The following is a 20,161-nucleotide window of genomic DNA, read 5'->3' on the forward strand; positions in this document are numbered from 1 at the left end:
AGGTGACACTTTAAACTCTTGCAGCATACCAATGTATTACAATAGAATAATAGACGATATTCAGCTAAATGTTTGTGCTAAATGTTTGTGCTAGCTCAGTGGGACTTGTCCACTCCCCATGCATATCCTGCACCTTCTCCAAATTTGTTCTAGAAGGTTGGGAAACTCCACAGAGCAGTTTGGGGGGAGGAGAGGAGAGGAGGGAAATGTTCTTTTGTGCCCAGATAAATCCCTGCACTGATACAACATTCCTCCTAGTGCTGCATTGAGAAAAACAGGATGTGCATTTGTGGCAGGAGAGGGGGGGAGAGAGACGTGGCTACAGATTCTCACTTGGGGTTTTGTCAATGGAATTGTCCCATTAGCGCAAGGACGTCTGACTACACAATGAGATTTCTTCTCTTCCCCTGCTGCCAGCCCCACCCCCCATGCCGTGTTTTGGAGAGTTCCCTCTCTATCCTCCAGAGCAGGCTATTGGGGGTAGGGGGCAGAAAGAGGGGGGGGAGTCAGTGTGGGTCTTCTTGCAGTAAGAGTAAACATTCTATCATGGATGGCTCTTTTTTGAAAAACTAACCTTTATTTATTTATTTAGAAAGTTATTGTGTTTATATAGCGCAACACATTTTATTCTCACTGTTCTCTTCTGATCTTTGTAAACAGCCTGCAAATTGTTTTTAATGAGTGTTTATCGTGTGTTCTGCTTCATGTGGTGTGGAGACGGGTTGTTTCGTTTTCAAAATTTCTGGCTGCTGGGGAAACAACACTCTTTTATTCCATATGTAATTAAAGGTCACTGAAAGAAAATTCAGATAATGATTCTGCTTCTGCCGCTGCAGCTGCAGCCTTAGCCATCTGTTTCCTCAGTTTCTCTCTTGCCTTCCTCTGTTGTCTGTCAATGCAGAAGATAGTGAACATCCTGAACTCCTTGTAGTTCAGTTGCTGGTGATGGAAAGGAAAAGGTAATATTGCAGTTTAGTGAAATATCAATGGCTAGTTCATAAGCAAGTATTCTATGGGAGGAACGTGGCTTCTTCCATCCTTCCCTTTAAGTCTTCCCTCTGCCCTTCTGAGGTGGTCTTCTTGAAGGTAAACCTCAGATCTCTCTAGTCAAGAACTTTTTGTAGGCATTATGGCTTGCATTATCAAATGGACAAGTGGAATTTCTTACATGTGTTTCTGTAACATCTGCTATAATTACCTCTGAACCTTAGATGGGTAAGCAAGTCTAAGGCTAGCATGTGTGTGTTATGGATCCTGCACACAGAGGAACTAGCAGCTTCATGAGATGCTGTCAAGTTGATAAAATGGTAGGCTCAAGGGAGCTCAGGATTGTGCACGGTATTCTTGTGAACATAAGCTAATCCTACCATGGACTTCTGAATGGGGTTATAAAATGGGGGTGTGGAACTGGATGTGGCTGGCGACTGGATTTTTTATTTTTATTTTTTTTAAAAAACAACAACAACCATCCCATCATGCCAATTTTGATGGGTGGGCAGGACTGCCACCCACCTGTCAATCACATGACATCACAGAGAACAATAGTGCGTGTGGCAGTCTTAGATGAGGCTTCTTCAGCCTAATGAAAGTTGAAGACTTATTAAGATGGGACAATATAGGTGGGGAGAGGAGGGGCCCACACATGGGCATAGACAGGATTTTGGGGGGTGGCAGGGCTTTGTTGGGGGGCAGGACTTTTGTTAGGGGGGCAGAACCAACATGATTGGGCAGTTAAGCATTTTTATTGTTTTGCTGCCCCTCCCTGCCCCCCTTGGCTATGCCCCTGAACCCACATATCCCCATGCATTTGTTCTCTCACCCTCACCTACCAACAGGCACACACAATGTTACCTCATCACCAGAGATGTCAAAGTCTTTGAATATCTGACTCAGCTCGGTCTTTTTAATATTAAAGAGGAAGCGAGTGGATTGGAACTCTGCTGGGCCAACTGTGTGCCCTCCATCGATGTCCAGCAGCTCAAAAACTGGCTGACAATGACGATACATGAACTGCTTTTCAAGGTGGTTCTGATCTCAGAAAGAGAGGTTAGAGTAGAAATTAAGGTTTTTTTATTTTTAAAAAAAATATTCCAGCAGTATAAAACCCAAGCATTGGCATGTATGTTACTCTGATGTTATGGGGGGGGGGATATGACTTTAACATTCCTCATCTGCACATTCCAATCTTTGTGTTTTGTTTTGAGGTTGCTATTAAGAGCAATGGGACCATTGTCTCAAATGGTGAAACTAGTGTAAACCTCGCTGACGAGAACAGAATTTGTAGTCTCCAAAGTGCAGTGGTTCCTGTAGGAACTGAAGCACTAGTTTTGTCCAGATCAATTTAATGAAAGATGAAATTGAGGTTGCAATGTCCAAGAACTTTGGAACTGGCAATGCATTGAGAATCCTGCACAGTATGTTGCCTCCTCTTGGTGGTGTGTGTCCCTCCCCCCACTTCCTCATGTGTTGGCTTCAGTGCAGAGATCCTAATCCTTCTTCAGATGCCAGCTTCAAGGTAGAGATCTGATTTAAATAGTGGTTTACTAACTGGGATCTTAAACCACAATCTGATCCAGCTTAGTAAGCCACCATTAAATCAGATGGGCAGGGTGGGGTAAGTGGGTGGGTGCGAGGGAAAGAGAAGGGGAACAGTGTGCAGGCCTGACAATTCCCAGCTTCCTCAACCACGATCATGCCTGAACCAACTCATTAGAACGGTGTTGGCCAAACTTGTGTCTCCAGCTGTTTTTGGACTACAACTCCAATCATCCCTAGCTAACAGGACCGGTGGTTAGGGATTATGGGAATTGTAGTCCCAGGTGGCGCTGTGGGTTAAACCACAGAGTCTAGGGCTGGCTGATCAGAAGGTCGGTGGTTCGAATCCCTGCAACGGGGTGAGCTCCCGTTGCTCGGTCCCAGCTCCTGCCCACCTAACAGTTCGAAAGCACATCAAAGTGCAAGTAGATAAATAGGGACCGCTCTGGCGGGAAGGTAAACGGCGTTTCTGTGTGCTGCTCTGATACGCCAGAAGCAGCTTTGTCATGCTGGCCACATGACCCAGAAGCTGTCTGCGGACAAACGCCGGCTCCCTTGGCCTATAGAGCAAGATGAGCGCTGCAACCCCAGAGTCGGACACGACTGGACCTGATGGTCACGGGCCCCTTTACCTTTACCTTTTAGTCCCAAAATAGCTGGAGACCCAAGTTTGGCCGACACTGCATTAGGATGAACAAAGGCATGAGCTCACAATCTTTTGTGGCCCAGGCACACATCTGGAAATCTAAAACCGTCATAGACACTACAAAATACCCATTTTACAGAAGAATAAATAAAATGTGGGAACAAGCTACCCCTCCCCAAGGCAAGCAAATGCACTTTTAAAAGGGGGGTAGGAGCTGCAGGGGGCATTGACAAGCACCATGGCAGGTGTCTGGGAGTGTAGTGAAACCAATGAATACCACATTAGTGATACCAGAACTAAGGTTTGATTGTTTGTTTCTTAGTGCTTGGTGGGCGTGTATTCTCTCTAGCTCCATATTACATTTAATGCCACCTATTCAGCTAAATAGAATTCAGAATATACTGTACTGAACATTACTACCTATTCTGCTGCCAGAAGCATCTCCCTTACCCCAGCCCAGCCTGGAATTGCTAAATTAACTTTACCTCATGGGACATTATGATGCACACCAACATGTAGAATTCATCAAAGTTGACCTCCCCTTTGCCATCCCAGTCCAGTAGGTCAAACACCAGCATGATCTGAGCCTTGCTCAGGTCAGTTACATAGTGGAGAAAGTTGTAAAACTGAATATCTGGGGGAAATCCACATAAAAATGTGTGTTTTAAATATGTCCTTAAATACATCTTTAATTACATACTCATCTCAGAATACAATGTGGTTTCCCCACAACAGAGTGACCAGGAGACCTCTTATTACTGTCTTGTCAATCAGAGGATGCTCTTAATATTCAACTTTATCTACAAGAAAGGAGTAAGCACTTTCCCAGGAAATGTCAGTTTACGCCATCGGACTACAGGAGAAGGTGACTGGTGCAGGTTGCCTCCATTACTTTAAGACTCAGTGAGAGCACCTGCTTGCAATAGATATGGCCGAGGGGCAGGGGCAATTTAGGCCATATCACATTGCTCAAGAGCAAAGTCAAAATGCACACGGTCTTGAGGCATGTGCAAAATTCCAGTTATACTGAGCATCTTGGTAACACACTCCCCTAGCAATAAATGATCCCACAACATGAAAATCACCTTCCCTCTTTGGGTTGATTGGCACAAAATGTTTGGCATGCATTAGTTGGAAAGAGACGTACCATTTCATTGGCCTCACGTAATCCTCAAAGTGTATGGGCAATGCAATCTGAGGTCTAAAAGTGGTCGCAGAACTAGCACTGGTGCCCATTAAACAGCTATCAGTTGAAGATGGTTTTACTTGAAAACACATACTCATCAAAATGTGCTTATATTCAAAGCATAAGTTAGGAGAAGCGATATTCAGAAAACACCCACTCCTACGTTTGCCCCAGGAATGGATTATGAGCAGATGAATTCTGAGCTACAACATTGAGGAGCAACTAGATGCAACAATGACCCTTCAAATCACAGTATGCCAGCAGGAGGCTGAACCCTCCTGCAGCCATGCTTTGTCACTCAAAATAGCTTTTTAATAAGCCATTTTTCCTTCCAGTGTGGGTTTCTTACATTTTTTTTTTAAAAAAACTACCGGTATGTAGGTTTTTTTTAAAAAAAAATTATATATTTTCAGTAGGTGCAAGGCAAAGGAAAGAGTTCTGCTCTCCACAGCCACCCTACACTTAAATCTCCAAACCACACCCTGTTGAGTTATAGGAATTTATTGTCAGACCCAGTTCTGCATGTTGGGCTGCTGCTGTTAAACCTAGTTTTGCCCTCTGAATTCCAGATACTAGGGACAACAAAGGGAAAGTTTATGCCTCCACACTTTGTGTGTAAACGTCCCAAGGGTACCTTGCCCACACAGCAGTGCAAACAGTGTACCCTCCCAGATATTTGGTCCAGTCTGGCATGGTTCTTTTTATAATCTGGCTTGTGGCCAAACCCCTTAAGAATGAAAGACCACAGGCTTCGTTTCTGAAGACATCCTTCAGAGTTCCTGCACTCTGCTCTGATCCCCACCTCCCTCTTCCAACACTCTGCTCTGATCCCCACCTCCCTCTTCCAATCATTTAGCGCGTGAAGTCCCTCTTTCTAGCTGATCTGATGGGCAGCAACTGCTTGAAGGCAAAGTGAGATGATGCTGGGAGTTTCAGTTCACACCTTTGTGGCCTAACTTTAGGTGCTGTGCGAAACTTACCATTCAGAGAATTATTTTTGTGAACATCGAGCAGTTGAAAGTAGGACGCCAGTGCCCTTGCATTTCTGACAGATAACAAACAGTAGATTTTATCCAAACACAAAAAATGCAGGAAGCATTTGGGTTTCAGCTTCATTTTGCCGACAATGAAAACCGTACACCTGCAGAACGCTGGCAGGTATTCATGGAGACTCCTGCATCACAATCAAAGAATTCCACCTTGGAACCAGAACAAGAGGGTGAAAAGAACAACCCTCCCCCCACTTCTACCATGTTCAAAATGGATGCTCTCTGCCATAAGGGACTCAGGGGCAATGCATGACCGAAATAGGAAATGATCAAATATTAATACTTTTGGAGCAGTCCACAGAAAATGGGGGGGGGGCAGGGCTTCACATTGAAATCAGTTGGATTAAGGCTGGGAGGGGGAAACTGGGTGTATCCAGGCTACAACTCCCATAATCGTTGGCCATTGGTGATGGCGGGATGATTTGGAGTCCACTGGCTGAACATGTTCCTGCTCCTTGGATTAAGCATTGATCTGTGCATTTTACTTTCCCTCAAATTGCAATCTTCAAGGTGAAGGTAGAAACAGAAAAGGGATAGGGGCAGAAAGTGCACTGCACAGGTTTGGACTCCATAGCTTGTGTGCCCAGTCAGTTGAAAACAGCAGGCAGGGATCCTGCACCTTTAATAATTGTGAAGAAGGGACAATTTCAGCATGTGTAACTAGCAATGCAAGCAACACCTGCACCTATTCCTCCCTCTACACAGCTCTTAAAGGTGCAGGAGCCTCATCTTATTTTTTTTTCACCTGACCACCTTACTACCACCACCTTACTACCAGACATTAAACTATAAATTCTGAGTCTTTTCCACAATCCTGATGTAAACTTTGCATGGACTGCCCTCTAGTATTGTGTACTTGGAAGGGTCTTCTTGTCTAAGGAAATGTCATGAGAACATCTTACGTTTCCGGGTAACATCATCCTTCACCCAGGGCCCTCTGGAGTGGTCTGTTAGCCCACAATGATCCAGATAGGTAGGAGGGATTGAGAGACTGTGAGTTGCTATCTAATTCTAATGTGCTTAGAAATCTGAAACAGAGTCAGACCTTCGGTCCATTTAGACCAGGCTTCCTCATTCTCGGCCCTCCAGATGTTTTGAGACTACAATTCCCATCATCCCTGACCACTGGTCATGTTAGCTAGGGATCATGGGAATTGTAGGCCAAAAACATCTGGAGGGCTGAGTTTGAGGAAGCCTGATTTAGACCATATCATCTAAGGAGGAACCTCAGGCCTGGGGGTCAAATGCTGCTATCTAGGCCTCTCTTTCTTGTCTTCGGTTCTCTCCCCAGGCCGTGGCCTGGCTTCACACCTCATTGGGTGTTTTTTTGCCAGACACGAATGTGTCCTTTAACAATGCCTCTTGCTTACATGGATGGAGAATAGAAGAGGATGTATGAACGTGTGTAGAAAATGGCCCTTGGAAGGGTGGTCAGGAGGGAATGTGGCCCCTGGGTGGAAAAGCAGAACTCTGGGGTTCATAACTGCCAAGTTTTCCCTTTTCTCGCGAGTAAGCCTATTCAGCATAAGGGAATTTCCCTTAAAAAGGGATAACTTGGCAGCGATGCTGGGGTTTCAGACAAGAAGCTTTTCCCACCCTAGCTGGAGATGATTCAGTTTGGTGGGTCACAAGATGCACAGCCAAAATGACAACTGGCAACGCTAGTGAAGATTTACCACATAGCAAGTCCTGTCATTTCCAAATTCTGTAATTCCAAGCAGTTCCTCTAGATGTCCCTATTCATTTACATTTGTTAGTACTGTACTGTACTGTACTGTATGTATTGGTATGAGCAGCAGAAGTGGTCTGTTTCTGCCAAGACTACCGTACCAATCTAGTAGAATTGTTCAAGATCTAATTAAGTCAAAGTATATGTTTCATTTAGTAAAACTGGTTTATGGATCTCAAAACAGGTTTCTCTAACATCCTATCAGTTCAGCTACCGGATAATATCCTTGCAAAACCCCATTGTGAGATGAGAGGTACTAAGCCAATGGCAGCTAAAGGGATGTGATACTGTACTCTAAGTCTTTGTGAGGTCATAGTGGAGTTGCAAGCTACGTGCCAGAGTAACAAAGGTCATCAGAGCAAATCAGGCAATCCTGAAGCTGGAAAGATCGTACAGAGGCCTCGGAAACTACAGAAATGAGCTTAGAAGAAGCCAAAGGAGATAGCAGGGCCCTCAGAAGACAGGTTCAGCAAACAGCCATTGATTACAGCTGTAATTGGCTCATATTTGCTTGCTGCAACCCTGTCTAACTTACTCCTTGATATTTTTGCAAGATAAATTTGGCATGACTTATAGGTGTGTGTGTGTGTGTGTGTTATGTTGTACGAAGCCCACTAAAGACATGCTATTCTGAATAATTTTATATTACAATCAGGGGTGGCCCACCCTGGCTTGTTCTGCCACCTGAGGCAAAAAGGGAATTGCCACCTTGTGCTCTCCCCCCACTGCTCCTGCCATGCTACGCCGCCACAACTTCAACACCCCAGCTTCCACCAAGTTCAGCAAAAGCCAGGGGGTTCCACAAAGTTTTTCTGCTTGGCTCCTCTGCCTTGGGGTGAGTAAGATGATTAGCAGCACCGCGCACCATAACGCCTCCATGTGGCCAGCAAGAGGGTGGCATTCTGGTGGTGACGGAGTAGTGGAGTGAGCAGAGTGCCACCTCTTGCACTTCCGCCGCCTGAGGCGAGCGCTTCACCCAGCCTCATGGGTGGAGCGGCTTCAATTACAGTATTCTGAGTTAGGTGACTGTAAGCCACAGCCACCAAACCATGGGTACTGGTGGTAGTATTATTAATTCCATACAAATATTGGTTGTTTACAAAGACACCCATTCAAATTCCGCTTCTACCCTTCAGGAGAAGCTAGTGTTGCTAATCAATGCAGAGCTACGGTACAATTTACAAATCGTTATCTGAATAAAAGACTCGCTGCTCAAGAATCGACATTTACAGCTCCACCATCTGAGCCATGTCTGCTCAAAGGAAACTCCTGTTCCACTCAGGTAAGCGGGATTGCTAGATCTCTTCTCGTACCGTAGTTCCCTAAGGACACTTTCCCGGACACCCACATTCTTAGCTCCCGACCATTTCCAGAGAAGTGATTTAATCCTCGCCGGTTTCCCAGAGTTAGAAAGTGTGTGCCGGCGGCGCACGAGATAACATCCCGCTTTCAGCTTAAGCCTCCTCGCGGGGCAGACTGGAGCTCCGTTGCACGTTTTAGCCACGAAGCCACATGAGCGCCAGCCGGGACCGCTCCCTTGCTCGCCAGGTGGCTTCCCTTCCTGGAGAGACTCCTCTTCTTCCCGATCCCCAACAGGGGCAAAGGAATCGGAAACGGAAACTACAATTCCCTTGTCCCCTTGCGAGGGGTGTTTGCGAAGGAGGGACGCTGTGAAAGCGGCGGAGGGCTGCTTGGCCGAGCAGGGGGCGGGCTCACACGACCCACGGCTCCGGGGCGGGGCCAGGAAATACACGCAAGTGGCGGCTCAAAGAGGAGGAGGCGGGGCGAGCGGGACCCTGAGGGCTCCCGGTGTGGCCAGGACTGGGCGGGGACAGAGATACCGTACGCGCCCAAGTCCGAGCAGGTGAAGCGACGCTGCGTGGCCACTCCACGCGCTCTCTTCCCCGGCCGGGCCGGAGCGGCCCCGGGGTGGTCGCTGCGGAGCGCCGGCTCCTACGCTCTCCTGCGAGGAGGCGCGCCACGCGTGGCCGCGGGAGCGCAGAGAGACAGCCGAGCAGGCAGAGCCGATCCTTTCGCTTTCCCAGCCGAGGCACCGAAACGGTGCGTCTGCCGGGCAGGAGTCCTTGCCCGCTGTGCGCTCTTCTCCAGAGCGGCTCTGGGTTCGAGAGCTGCCGCCCAACCAGCCGGTGCCTGCTGCCACTTGCCTCTCGCGGAGTAGCCGACCGCAGCGCCTGCTTGCTTCCCGGGGCTCGCCGGACGCGTTTCCCTTCTGCCCTCTCGGTTTATGGTCGGACCATCGAGGGCCAGCCCGGGGCAGTGCCATGGCGTTCGCCAATTTCCGCCGCATCCTGCGCCTCTCTGCCTTCGAGAAGCGCCGATCCAAGGAGTATGAGCACGTTTGCCGGGACCTGGATCCCAACGAGGTGTGGGAGATCGTCGGAGAGCTGGGCGACGGCGCCTTCGGCAAAGTGTACAAGGTGAGCAAGAAGATGCGGTGGCGGGAGCGAGTTCGAGTTCGCACCGCCTTGTCGGCGTGTGGGGTTTGCTTGGTGGGATAAGGTAAAAAGGTAAACGAACCGGCAATTTCACGAAACGAAGGAGGAAAGGCTGGCGCATGGGATCTCTCGAGTCTCTCTCGCGTTCGCAAGAACACATTGCAAACCGCGTTAGGTAGCAATGCACAGTATGCAGTTCGTAGGGTGGCGAGCCGTGACACAAGACTTATTTCTTCAGAGGAGCTGAGAGTTCATTTTCACAAAAGTCACGTGGAGTTCTCCCCAAACACTTCGGGGTTTCGTTTCATACCTACAGGATAAGTTGTTATACTTCTGTTGCTGTACTCCGGGAAGGGGGGGGGGGAATTATCTTGTAGCATGTCACTTTAACAAATAACTCGTCCTCTTTGAAGAAGTGCCTTTCGTTCTCTCCTTCTCTGCTTCAACTCCTCAGTGAAGCTGGATTTGGGCATTTATAAATGTGAAACTTATCTGTATCCTGCGGCGTGAGGTAACTTTTGCATGGGGAACACACGTGGATAGATCAGAATGATAACTGCTTTTCCCAATTACCCCCCCCCCGGCTTTTTAGTGGGTTGGGGAATCCTGCAAACCCCAGAGCTGTGTGCATACAGATTTTGTTTGGATAACTTTACTCCTTGTACACATGGCAAGTCCATGCAAACCATCCTGGATAAAGAAATGTTGTTCCTACCAGTGTGAATAATACAGTTCAGCGATTGAAAGGCATTAAGTATTGCAAGGAGAAATAGCCAGAGACCTGCTAGATCCAACCATAGGCCTCTCTGGTCCAGCATAGGCCAGGCCAGTGGCCAACCAGAAGCTCCAAGGGCCGGCCCTAAATCCTTTGCTGCTTGAATCAATTAAAGTTCTAAAGTACAGCCAAGTTATTCTGGCACTTAAGGAAGAAAGCTCCGCAACAATTTTCCTCTTCCCCAACAGTAAAAGTACAATAAATATTAAACTAAATAACTTAATAATTTGATTCCCCACCATGGCACCCAAACACAGCTGGCCAATGGTAGGGCCTGTGCCTGAGCAGGATATGAGTGCAGTTGCCCTCTTCTGCTGATTTCCCCCACCAAGTGGTCTTCATAGGCATGCTGCCTCTGACCCTGGAAAGTGATCACAGCTAGTAGCCTTCCCATAGCTGCTATCACATTCATGTAGCCTGCAAAGCCTTGAGAGGAGGTTAAATCCTTCTTCCATTTGGTTAATAGCAAATTCTTACTGGGTTTTGTTTCATGTAGGAATGGTGTTGGGCAATGGGGGATGAAAGAAAATATTCTGCGAGAGAATTTTTAATTTATCCTTGCTTCTTATGAGAGTGACATTCATGGCAACAGGTGGGGATGGAGTTGGGGATCAAGTGTCCTCTTTCTGTATGTCCATGTAGTGGGGGTTTCCCCCCCTGCAGGAGCACATGTCTTGCCAGAAGTCTGTAAATCATATAGACACTGTTCCTTCAGGAGAGGTGTGGAGTAATCTTGGATTAAAGAGGTAGTGCAGATTTAGGGATGCCCTGCATTTCGTTGTCCTATTTTCCCTGCCCCTGATCTAACACCTATCTCTTTTAGATTGTAAGCTCCTCTGAGCAGGAACCCTAGAAGCTCAGCCCCAGTATGTTTCAGCAAGGCACATACAGTACTGTTAGTAGGTATTTCTAGATGGATGCTTTGACAATACTGTTCAACAGTCTTCCCCAACCTGGCACCCTAGGTGTTATGATCTACAGCTGTTGTCAGCATGTTGAGAACAGCTGTAGTTCATAACAACTAGAGGGCAGCAGGTTGGGGATGATGGGAGACCGAGTTATAGTCAAAAACATCTGAAGAACTTCAGGTTGGGGAAGGTTGCTCTCTGCCACATAGATTCTCTCAGCTGAGTCAACTAATTGGGTCCAATTCATGATAATGGGCAGCTTTATTTATAAAATGTCAGGGAGATGCTCTACAGATCACTTGCTGTTCCAGATGTTGGTCTTAGTGCTTTATATATACATATATAAAAATATATAGCTTCTTGTTCAGACCGCTTTCCTCCCCCGCCCCCACTTCCCCCATTTGAGTGTCTTCAGGTGTTGAATCTAGAGCTGTCTTCAACTTTACCAGACAAATCCTTTTGGGAAGCCTGGATTGACTTGGCAAATCTTGTTAGTAATAGTGACTAGAAGCTAATGAGAGGCCAGCTGGGCTCATTTGCAGGGCGGGTATGAATGCTGCTAGATTGAAGCCAATTTCTGGGAAACAAGGTTAGCAAGAGTCTGACTGGGGCTTGGGCAAATAGAGGTGGTACTGTAAGGTGAGTTAGTGATGGAGTCTGGCCATACATTAGACTTTAGAGATGAAGGGAACTGGCTTGGATCCCTGCCCTTGGTAAGTACAGTACAAGGTTGATGACTGCATTACTGAAATGGCTTGTATAGTGCAGGGACTGCAGCTCCCTTTCTGTGGCAGTAAGAATAAAAAAATGACCTGTTTTTCAGTGGTTGCAACAGATAACACTGCCAAAATTGCACAAGGCACACTTGGCCAACCTGATACCCAGCATGCTAATTGGGGCTGAGGTGAGTTGTAGTCCAAAACACCTGTAGGGCAGAAGGTTGGCTAAAGCTGGCTTAAGCAATATGCAAGGGTACTAGGCTTGAAGAGGGCTGATAATGGCTCATCTGACTGCACTTCAGTCTACAGTAGGTTCTTTGACAAGTCTGTTGACTACACACAATAATGGCTGTCAAGAATCCATTGTGGTAAACTATTTAAAGCATAGTCAGGGATCATGGGAGTTGTAGGCCAAAACATCTGGAGGGTCGCAGTTTGGGGATGCCTGCTCAAAAGCATATTGCCTTCAACAGTGAAGGTAGAACATAGTTTTCGGGGTTAGTAGCCATTGGGTAGCCATATCCTCCATGAATTTGTCTAAAAAGGTAAATTGTCTAATCCTCCTTTAAAACCACCCAAGTTGGTGGCCACCACTGTCTCCTGTGGGAGCAAATGCCTACCTATCATAGGGGATTTGCTCCATCCTGTTGCTCCATGTCAGGCACCCTTTTCTGAACATTTCTGAACTCCATAATATCTTTTTTGATGTGATATGGTCAGGACAGTACACAGTATTCCAAAGCAGTCGTATCATAAATTTGGATGGTGGCATTATGGTGTGGATAATTTTATTTTCAGCTAGTTGTCCCTGTTCTGTTCTGTTTTGTTTTTAAAAGAGAAAGAAACAGGGAATGGGAGAAGTACCCAGTCTGTGATACCAGCTGGAGGAATGTGTCACTCTGGGAATACTATAACTCACTGTTAAAAAGCATTTATTTGGAAATTAACATCTATTTAAATGGATCTTTTCAAGTGTGTCTAAAGGCCATGCTCTGGTTATTTCACTACCTTAATTATCACTACTAACCCCCGAACAGCCTTCCTGACCCCTTCCCTTTGTTCCATATATGTCTGCTGCCAAGACTGTCCATCTCCCCAGTAGTTTTGGGTTCTGGCCCACAAAAGCTTAACTTTTAAGACACCACAATCTTGTACATTTGGTTCAGTGGGGCTTGCTTCTTATAAATTGGCATAAGATTGCAGCTAAACTAACAGATATGGTTGCCTCCCTGGAATAATTCTGATTGAGTGTACCACTCCTCAACCCCATCATTGTACCATTCATATTGTTGTTGTTTGGTCGTTTAGTCATGTCCGACTCTTCGAGACCCCATGGACCATAGCACGCCAGGCACTCCTAACTTCCACTGCCTCCCGCAGTTTGGTCAAACTCCTGTTTGTACCATTCATACCCAGTATGAATTCCTTCTCCTTACTTCATAATCGTTTAAGCATGATTTCTCTTCATGGTCTTTTAAACATGACTTTTTCTTTGGGCAAGGGCTTCATTGTTCAAACAAAAACCCAGGGAATGAGCTCAGCTTCCACTCCTTTCTTTGTACTTGATCAGACTTTTCCATTTCCTCCACCTCCTTTCTCTCCTTCTTTATACCCCCTTTCCTGTTTGCTTTTTAAAAATCCAGACAAAGTCAAGCAGAGCTCCGGTGTGCGAGAGATGCAGCACAATTGCCACTGCAAGCTTACTCAGAAGTTGTCCCACTTCTTTCAGCAGGGCTTAACTCTCAGGAAAGTGTGGCTTTAGGCCTGTGCTTGGTTTTTCCCATTGAAATAGTGGAATTTAAGCGTTTTGGAGGGCCAGATTATGCCCCCTTGCTGTCATGGGCAGTCTTGATGTATGTGTAGCTTCTTATAAAAATATTGGGTTGGAAGGGAATTTAATTGTGCAAAGATGAACAATTTTAAGGTGTAATCCTATGCAGACTTGCTTGGAAATAGGTACGCCTCACTGAACACAGTTGGGCTTCTGTGAGTAAGCGTGCATGGGACTGTGCTGTAAGTAACGTAAGATGGAAGACTTCCCTACCTCACTTCTTGTATAACTGAATGGGAAGAGGGCATGGCAAGCTTGGGTGCCCATAGGCTCCAGAGTTTGCCCGGTGATGTCACTGGTGCTGAGCCACAGCCCAGAAACCTTTGAGCCTGCACAAACAGGGCAGATTGGGCCTTCCCTGCCCTCCAAATGCCATGGCGTGGGTGGCAGCTTTGTTGTCAGATTATCAGCTTGGAATCCTTTGTCCAGAACCTCAAACTTCTTGTACATACAGTTCTCTTAGTAGTTGATTGGGAGACGGGGTGAGGAGTACGTAAAACACTCCAACAGAGTGATGTTTAAATCTAAGAAATCTGAACTACATAGCATATAAGCAACATGCTGCATAAGAACATCCATTTTGTTTAAATGCTGTGTAATATAAACCATATATAATGGGACTCATGCAGCCTGGGTGGTGGATAGCTGCAGCAGCACCGGTCCCCTAAACTGAACTGTGGCAGAGAGAGCTTCAGGTATCATTCAGGTCCTCTGAACTGGCTTTCTATGAATTAATAACCAGCCTGTATTGAGAAGCCTCTGCTTCAGATGTCACCTCAGCCAAGAATTGGGCAAACGGTTCTTTGCTCAGGCTCACCTGCAAATTTAGAGATAATCCTCCCTATTTTTACAGAGTTGTTATTACGAACATGCATAGCATACAGTCATAGGAGTGAATCCTGCTGGCTTCAGTGGGGCTTAGGATTGGACTGTAATTCGCACACGCAGCAATAATCATATAGCACTTGTTTTTCAATAAATTTGAGGTGTATAACTTTGGTAACCAAAGACTGCATGATTGGCGGTGGTGTCATAGGTGAATCATGATTGTGTCAAACAATTTGAGGCTTCTTGGCCATCCACTCTGGGTGATTTATTCACATCTTGTTGGCATGTTAAGGATACTTTTGCCTTGCCTTGTGTTATGAAATGAAAATGAAAAGCTTGAGGGAGGGGGAATGGAAAGTCTTTTGAGAAGTGCCTATCAATACATATGTTTCCTACACATGCAGTTTATATACCTTTCCATGAGACCTCCTCTCAGCCAGAACAGGGACTTCCTCGTTCATTTTAAAACACCAAGTGGAAGGCAGAGATTGGGCCAAGGTCACTCAGTACAGTGGTACCTCTACTTACAAATGTTTCTACTTACGAATGGAGCTCCGTCCGCCATCTTGGATGTGGTTTAGATAGGATTTTTTCTACTTACGAATTTTTAGATAGGGTTGCTTCGACTTACGAATTTTTTCTCCCAATGCATTCCTATGGGATTCGACTTACAAATTTTTCCGACTTACAAATGTGTGTTCGGAACGCATTAACTTCGTAAGTAGAGGTACCACTGTAGTTCAGAAAGTGGTATTTAGCAAGCCTCGCGCTTTGTTGAGGTCGCTTGTTGATGCAGCTCCTGTGAAATAATAATAATAAAACACAGGCTGCATGCAGGTGGGTAACTTTCCTGCTCTCCAGAGAGCAGTGGACAAGAGGACAAAGGAGCTGCCATCCATGTCTCCCTTCTTTCAAGTGGACATCTTTCTCCATTACCCATGGAGCAAAAGAACAATACAAACTTATCTGAACTCAGGAGGGGAAGGGATGGGTGTATTGTGTAAGTCAGTTCCTCAACAGGGATAGGATGCCACACACTATGGTTGAGATGGCCTGATCCATGCTGAGAGAGGAGGGTAAAGTGGGCTTGAGAACCTCAGGGGAAACCGATGGTTCTCCAGGCATTGCTGGGTTGCTGCAACTCTCACCAACCTTGACCTAGTGACTGTTCTGCCTAGGGCTGATGGGAGTCCCAACAACGTATGCAGGGTCAAAGGTTGCCACCCTTGCTCTGTGTCCTATTGGACCTTCTTGCACTGCCTCCAGATGATTCAGTAGGAGCAGCAAGGAGGGTCCAATCCTTTCCAGGCAGGTTGCAGGAGGCTTAGGTGCCTCTAGGCTCTGGTTCCCCCTGACAACCCATTGTACCAAGCCATAGACAGCTCTGAGCCAGTGTCTTGAGCAACAATTATCCCAGTAAATCTGGAATAATGTCATGACATCCAACAAATGACTCTGTAATTACTGCAGTTTTCCCAGTTTAATTACCAATTTAACCAGGGTAAGTTTGGCTGTCCCCAAGGCATTCCTCATCATGCCCTCGTCATCATGTCCTGTGTCTGCCAGCAATGCACAGAAAATAATTGTTGGGTGAATAACAACCTGACAAATAAGCACTCTGAATGTTTTACGTTGAGGAATTTGGGTTGCATGCAATGAGTTTATGGGAAAAATATATTGCCCTGTCTTTTTTTAAATGAGGCTTATCAGCTGCCTTTAAAATGTATAACTTGTTTAGATTAGAACAAGTGTCTCTCACTTTGTCTTTCATCATCTTCCCCAACCCATGCATATGTTGAGGGGATAAGAATTCACACCTCCCATCTCAAAAGAAATGCTTGTTGTTGTTTAAAAAATGGGAAGTGAAGTAAGGGGGAGTCAGTGGTGTGGTGGTTCATTGCTCAGCACCATTGCAGTGTAGATGCATTTTAATGGGTCTCTCTCTCAGCAAAACAAAACTAATTTGATTGGTTTTCTGCAACAGATGTTATCGTGTCAGCACATTGCCCTTAAAAAGAAAAAAAAAACATTTAAAATAATTTTATTTCTACACCATTGAAGCTTTTTAGTACAGAATAAAGCAGACCTTTTGGTTAACTTGCATATATGCATGGGGATCAAATGAAGTATTGGTGTTACAGGTTGAAGCAGATACACTGGGAGAGATTTTGCACAAGGCATGTAACTGGCAGGTGCAACACTTAGTGGAAAGCTGAGCTTGCTAGGTATGAGAAGGTAATCCCTTGTAATTTAGAGAGTCCCTGAAGACTGTGGGATGCCTTGTACATCCTTTCCATCTCTGTCTACTAAAAATGGCAGCCCATGGCCAAGTTCCTTCCTGTTCCTCTAACATCTTGCTCTGCCAGGACTCCATTCTGCTCTGCCTTCCTGTACCACCACCACCACCACCCCGCGCCTCCCCAATTCCCCATAAACGGCTGCCACTCCTGAGTGCAAAGAACTTCCCATCAAGAGACAAGAGTTGAACCTGACATGGGGGATGCCATTTTTTGGCAGTGGCCCCATCCCTCATTGGTATATATTTATATCAGTCGCCAATCTACAGCAGAAGGGATTGACGCTCCTTGCTGCTGCCAACATTTTGTACTTCCTTTCCTCAAACAGTAAAAACAGATGCCCTGAAGCATCAAGAAGCTGAGCGTGACTCTCAGCGTCATGTGGGTGGGGCTTTGTTAGCAGTAAACCAGGCAAAGGAAAGGTATGTTGTGTTATTGAAATGGGCTGTTTGAAATGCTTGACCAGCTTGTATGATGCACAGACCTATTCCACAGTGGTGGGTGCTCAAAGCAATATAACCCAAAACTTTTTACACGTGCAGGCTGAAGGTCAGCTTCCTAGAATGTTGTTGTACAACTGCAAATACTGGAGCAGGAAAGTTTATCTGCATTTTTTAGCGTGTCCCAAACCAGGGCTGCCCGCCTTGCTAAAATAGCAGGGATGCATCTGTGCCTCTTGTGAAATGCTATCGCTGTGTTCCAGAGGCTACTGATGAGAACACCTACGCCCCTGATAACTGGTCTATGGCAGGATGTGTTTTGCTAGTGTGGCCTCTTGACACTGCCTTTTTCTACAGCAAACAATGTACTGAAGTAACTTCCTGCTGAAAATGTGGTCTGGGTTTTTTGTTTTTGTGAAGTTCTCTGTTCTATTGGTGTTGTAATATACCCTAACTATAGCAATCCTCCACTTTCCATTTCAAATAGCCATTTGCTTAAGTACACCGAAAACGTCTGTCTCCTTATCCTCCATTCAGTGCAAAATCGTCCTTTTTTTAAAGGCTGCAATACTAACCGTGCTAACCAAGGAGTAAGTCCCAGTGAATTCAATAGGACTGACTTCTGAGTAAATATAGAATCATAGAATTCTAGAGTCGGAAGGTACCCCAAGGGTCATCTAGTCCAACCCCCTGCAGTGCAGGAATCCCACCTGAAGAATCTCTGATAGATGGCCATCCAACCTGTGATTAAAAACCTCCAATGAAGGAGAGTCCACCACCTTGCAATGTTGAACAGCTCTTACAAACAGCAAGTTCTTCCTAATGTTTCACTGGAATCTCCTTTCATTAACTTGAATCTATTTGTTTGGGCCTTATCCTCTGGAGCAGGAGAAAACAAGCTTGCTCCATCTTCCCTATGACAGCCCTTCGAATATTCAGTCTTCTCCAGGCTAAACATACCCAACTCCCTCAAGTGTTCCTCATAAGGCTTGGATTTCAGACCTTTGCTATCTTGGTTGCCCTCTCTGCACATGTTGATTAGGATTGTGCTGTAATTCAAACATTTGACGTGATTATTTTTAGAATCTAATGGCTGGGGAATCCCCTACACCTCCTTGAATGATCTGAACACCGCAAATCCCCTTCTCCCCTCCCCTCCCTCCCCCACCCCAATCATTTTGTCAGATGCAATGTTGTCATTTCCTAGCTGAGTGAAATTTATTTTGACCCTACCCTAGTGCTGCATTTCCTGGATTTCGAGTACAAATATATCTCTGGCAAATTCTGCATGTGCCAATTACAGTTCGGTGTTATTTTCCGCTAGTGAATATATTTTTATGTTTTGAAATAAGTTACTTTCTTCCTGATTACGTGAATGAGCTCTACAGGCTTCCTCATAGGTCCAAAGCCCATGAGCCAGCCTGCTTCATTTTGGATCAGAGCCACCTCTATTGTGAGGTGGTCCAAATATCTCCCCAGGTGGGGATTCTTGCCTCCATGCCTTATCTGAGATCTGGACCAGTTCACAGAGAGGGCTGTTTGTGGTAGTTCCTTGACATTAATTTTCACACTGCAGACTTCTGCTGTAACTGCTGGACATATCGGCCTTTTAATGCAGTGGCTTGCGTTTGAAAGTGAGCAGAAATTGAGATTTCTGACATTTGTGGTAAAGCTTCAGCAAACTTCTCTAAGAGGAAAATGCCAGCATAGCACTGGTGGCAATGAGATGCTTCAAATATTACAGGGATTCCTGCGTGCATTATGTGAGACCTGAAACTCTTAGAGGGCAATGTTTGACTGAATTAATCAGAGTCTTTCTTGCATGGCATAGCTCTCAGTCTTGAACTTCATTCCCATTCTTTTACCCACTTGAGGCCTTCTGGCCTTCACAGTAAGACACAGAAACCCTGGGGCTTTCTGAATAGCTATGTAAGGCTAATGTGGATGAAATACTTATTGTCTTCAATTCATGGGCTGTTCTCCCTGTCTGCTCCAGGCAAGGCGATAGGTATTTGCATCTCCTGTGTTTTGACTTGCCCCAGTTAGCTTTAAAGCAATTCTGATAAGCTCTTGCACAAATGGTGTCATATAACAGGTGCTTTGTTCCATGGCTAGCATTCTCTGCTTCTGAAACATCCAGCTACGGTACAATGACTAGAGAAATAATAGTGCCACTCCACACAGCCTTTCCAATTTTTGCTTTATTCATGTAGCTTCATGTTTGTAGCAATCCTGTGTGGCCCCTATTGACTTTCTAATCTGCTTCAGACATTCTATCTAAAATGCCATCTCCTTCCACAAAGCCATTGACACTTTTTTTTGGGGGGGGGTACCTATATCTGAAAATGCACTGTACTTTTTAACCTTCCAATATCCTTCCCCCACCCACCTCAACCCTCTTCAATTTGGTTTTCATCCCATTCATTCATAATAGAGCGAGGGCAGATGGTGGGGGGCGGGACGGGACTGGGCAAATAAACAACAACCCTTCTCTATTCCAACTTCCAGCAGGGGCAGATCAGTCTCAAAACGCCCCATTTCAGCAGTTCCTGCTTGCTACCACCTTTGGGCATGCCATCAGCAATAGCTGCTGCCCACCCCCTGTTGGGGAGGCACATTAGGGCATCCCTTGCTGGTGGAGCTTCCCTCCAGCAGAACTAGACAGGACAGGGTGAAGAGACATTTCTATCCCATCCAAACTACTGCCAGCACAGCAACCAGAAGTTTTCCTAAAAGCATCCTGCTTAAAACTGAAGACTCAT

The 20,161-nt window shown here is 45.9% G+C and overlaps 2 protein-coding genes across 3 annotated transcripts in view; one reads left to right on the forward strand and one right to left on the reverse strand.

The window, feature by feature from the left end:
- Positions 1–557: 557 nt before the first annotated feature.
- On the reverse strand, positions 558–8,859 carry EFCAB9 (EF-hand calcium binding domain 9). Of its 2 annotated transcripts, none has more exons than XM_088661838.1 (4): positions 8,459–8,859; positions 3,667–3,815; positions 1,852–2,028; positions 558–939 (listed from the first exon to the last, which is right to left on the reverse strand). In XM_088661838.1, exons 1-4 carry the CDS (start codon positions 8,493–8,495, stop codon positions 784–786), a joined length of 519 nt encoding a protein of 172 aa, XP_088517964.1. In that variant the 5' UTR covers positions 8,496–8,859; the 3' UTR covers positions 558–783. The 2 variants fall into 2 exon arrangements, with proteins under 2 accessions (XP_088517964.1, XP_034961182.1); XM_035105291.2 differs by lacking the exon at positions 8,459–8,859 and adding an exon at positions 5,348–5,483.
- Positions 8,860–8,915: 56 nt separating this feature from the next.
- Positions 8,916–20,161, forward strand: part of STK10 (serine/threonine kinase 10) — a 70,495-nt gene continuing 59,249 nt past the window's right edge. Inside the window, exon 1 of the mRNA XM_035105292.3 lies at positions 8,916–9,583. Coding sequence (XP_034961183.1) covers positions 9,428–9,583 — 156 coding nt within the window. The 5' untranslated portion in view covers positions 8,916–9,427. The remainder of the gene's footprint in view (positions 9,584–20,161) is intronic.

Source organism: Zootoca vivipara, chromosome 2 (genome assembly GCF_965207765.1).
Source record: "Zootoca vivipara chromosome 2, rZooViv2.hap1.1, whole genome shotgun sequence".
Lineage (NCBI taxonomy): Eukaryota > Metazoa > Chordata > Lepidosauria > Squamata > Lacertidae > Zootoca > Zootoca vivipara.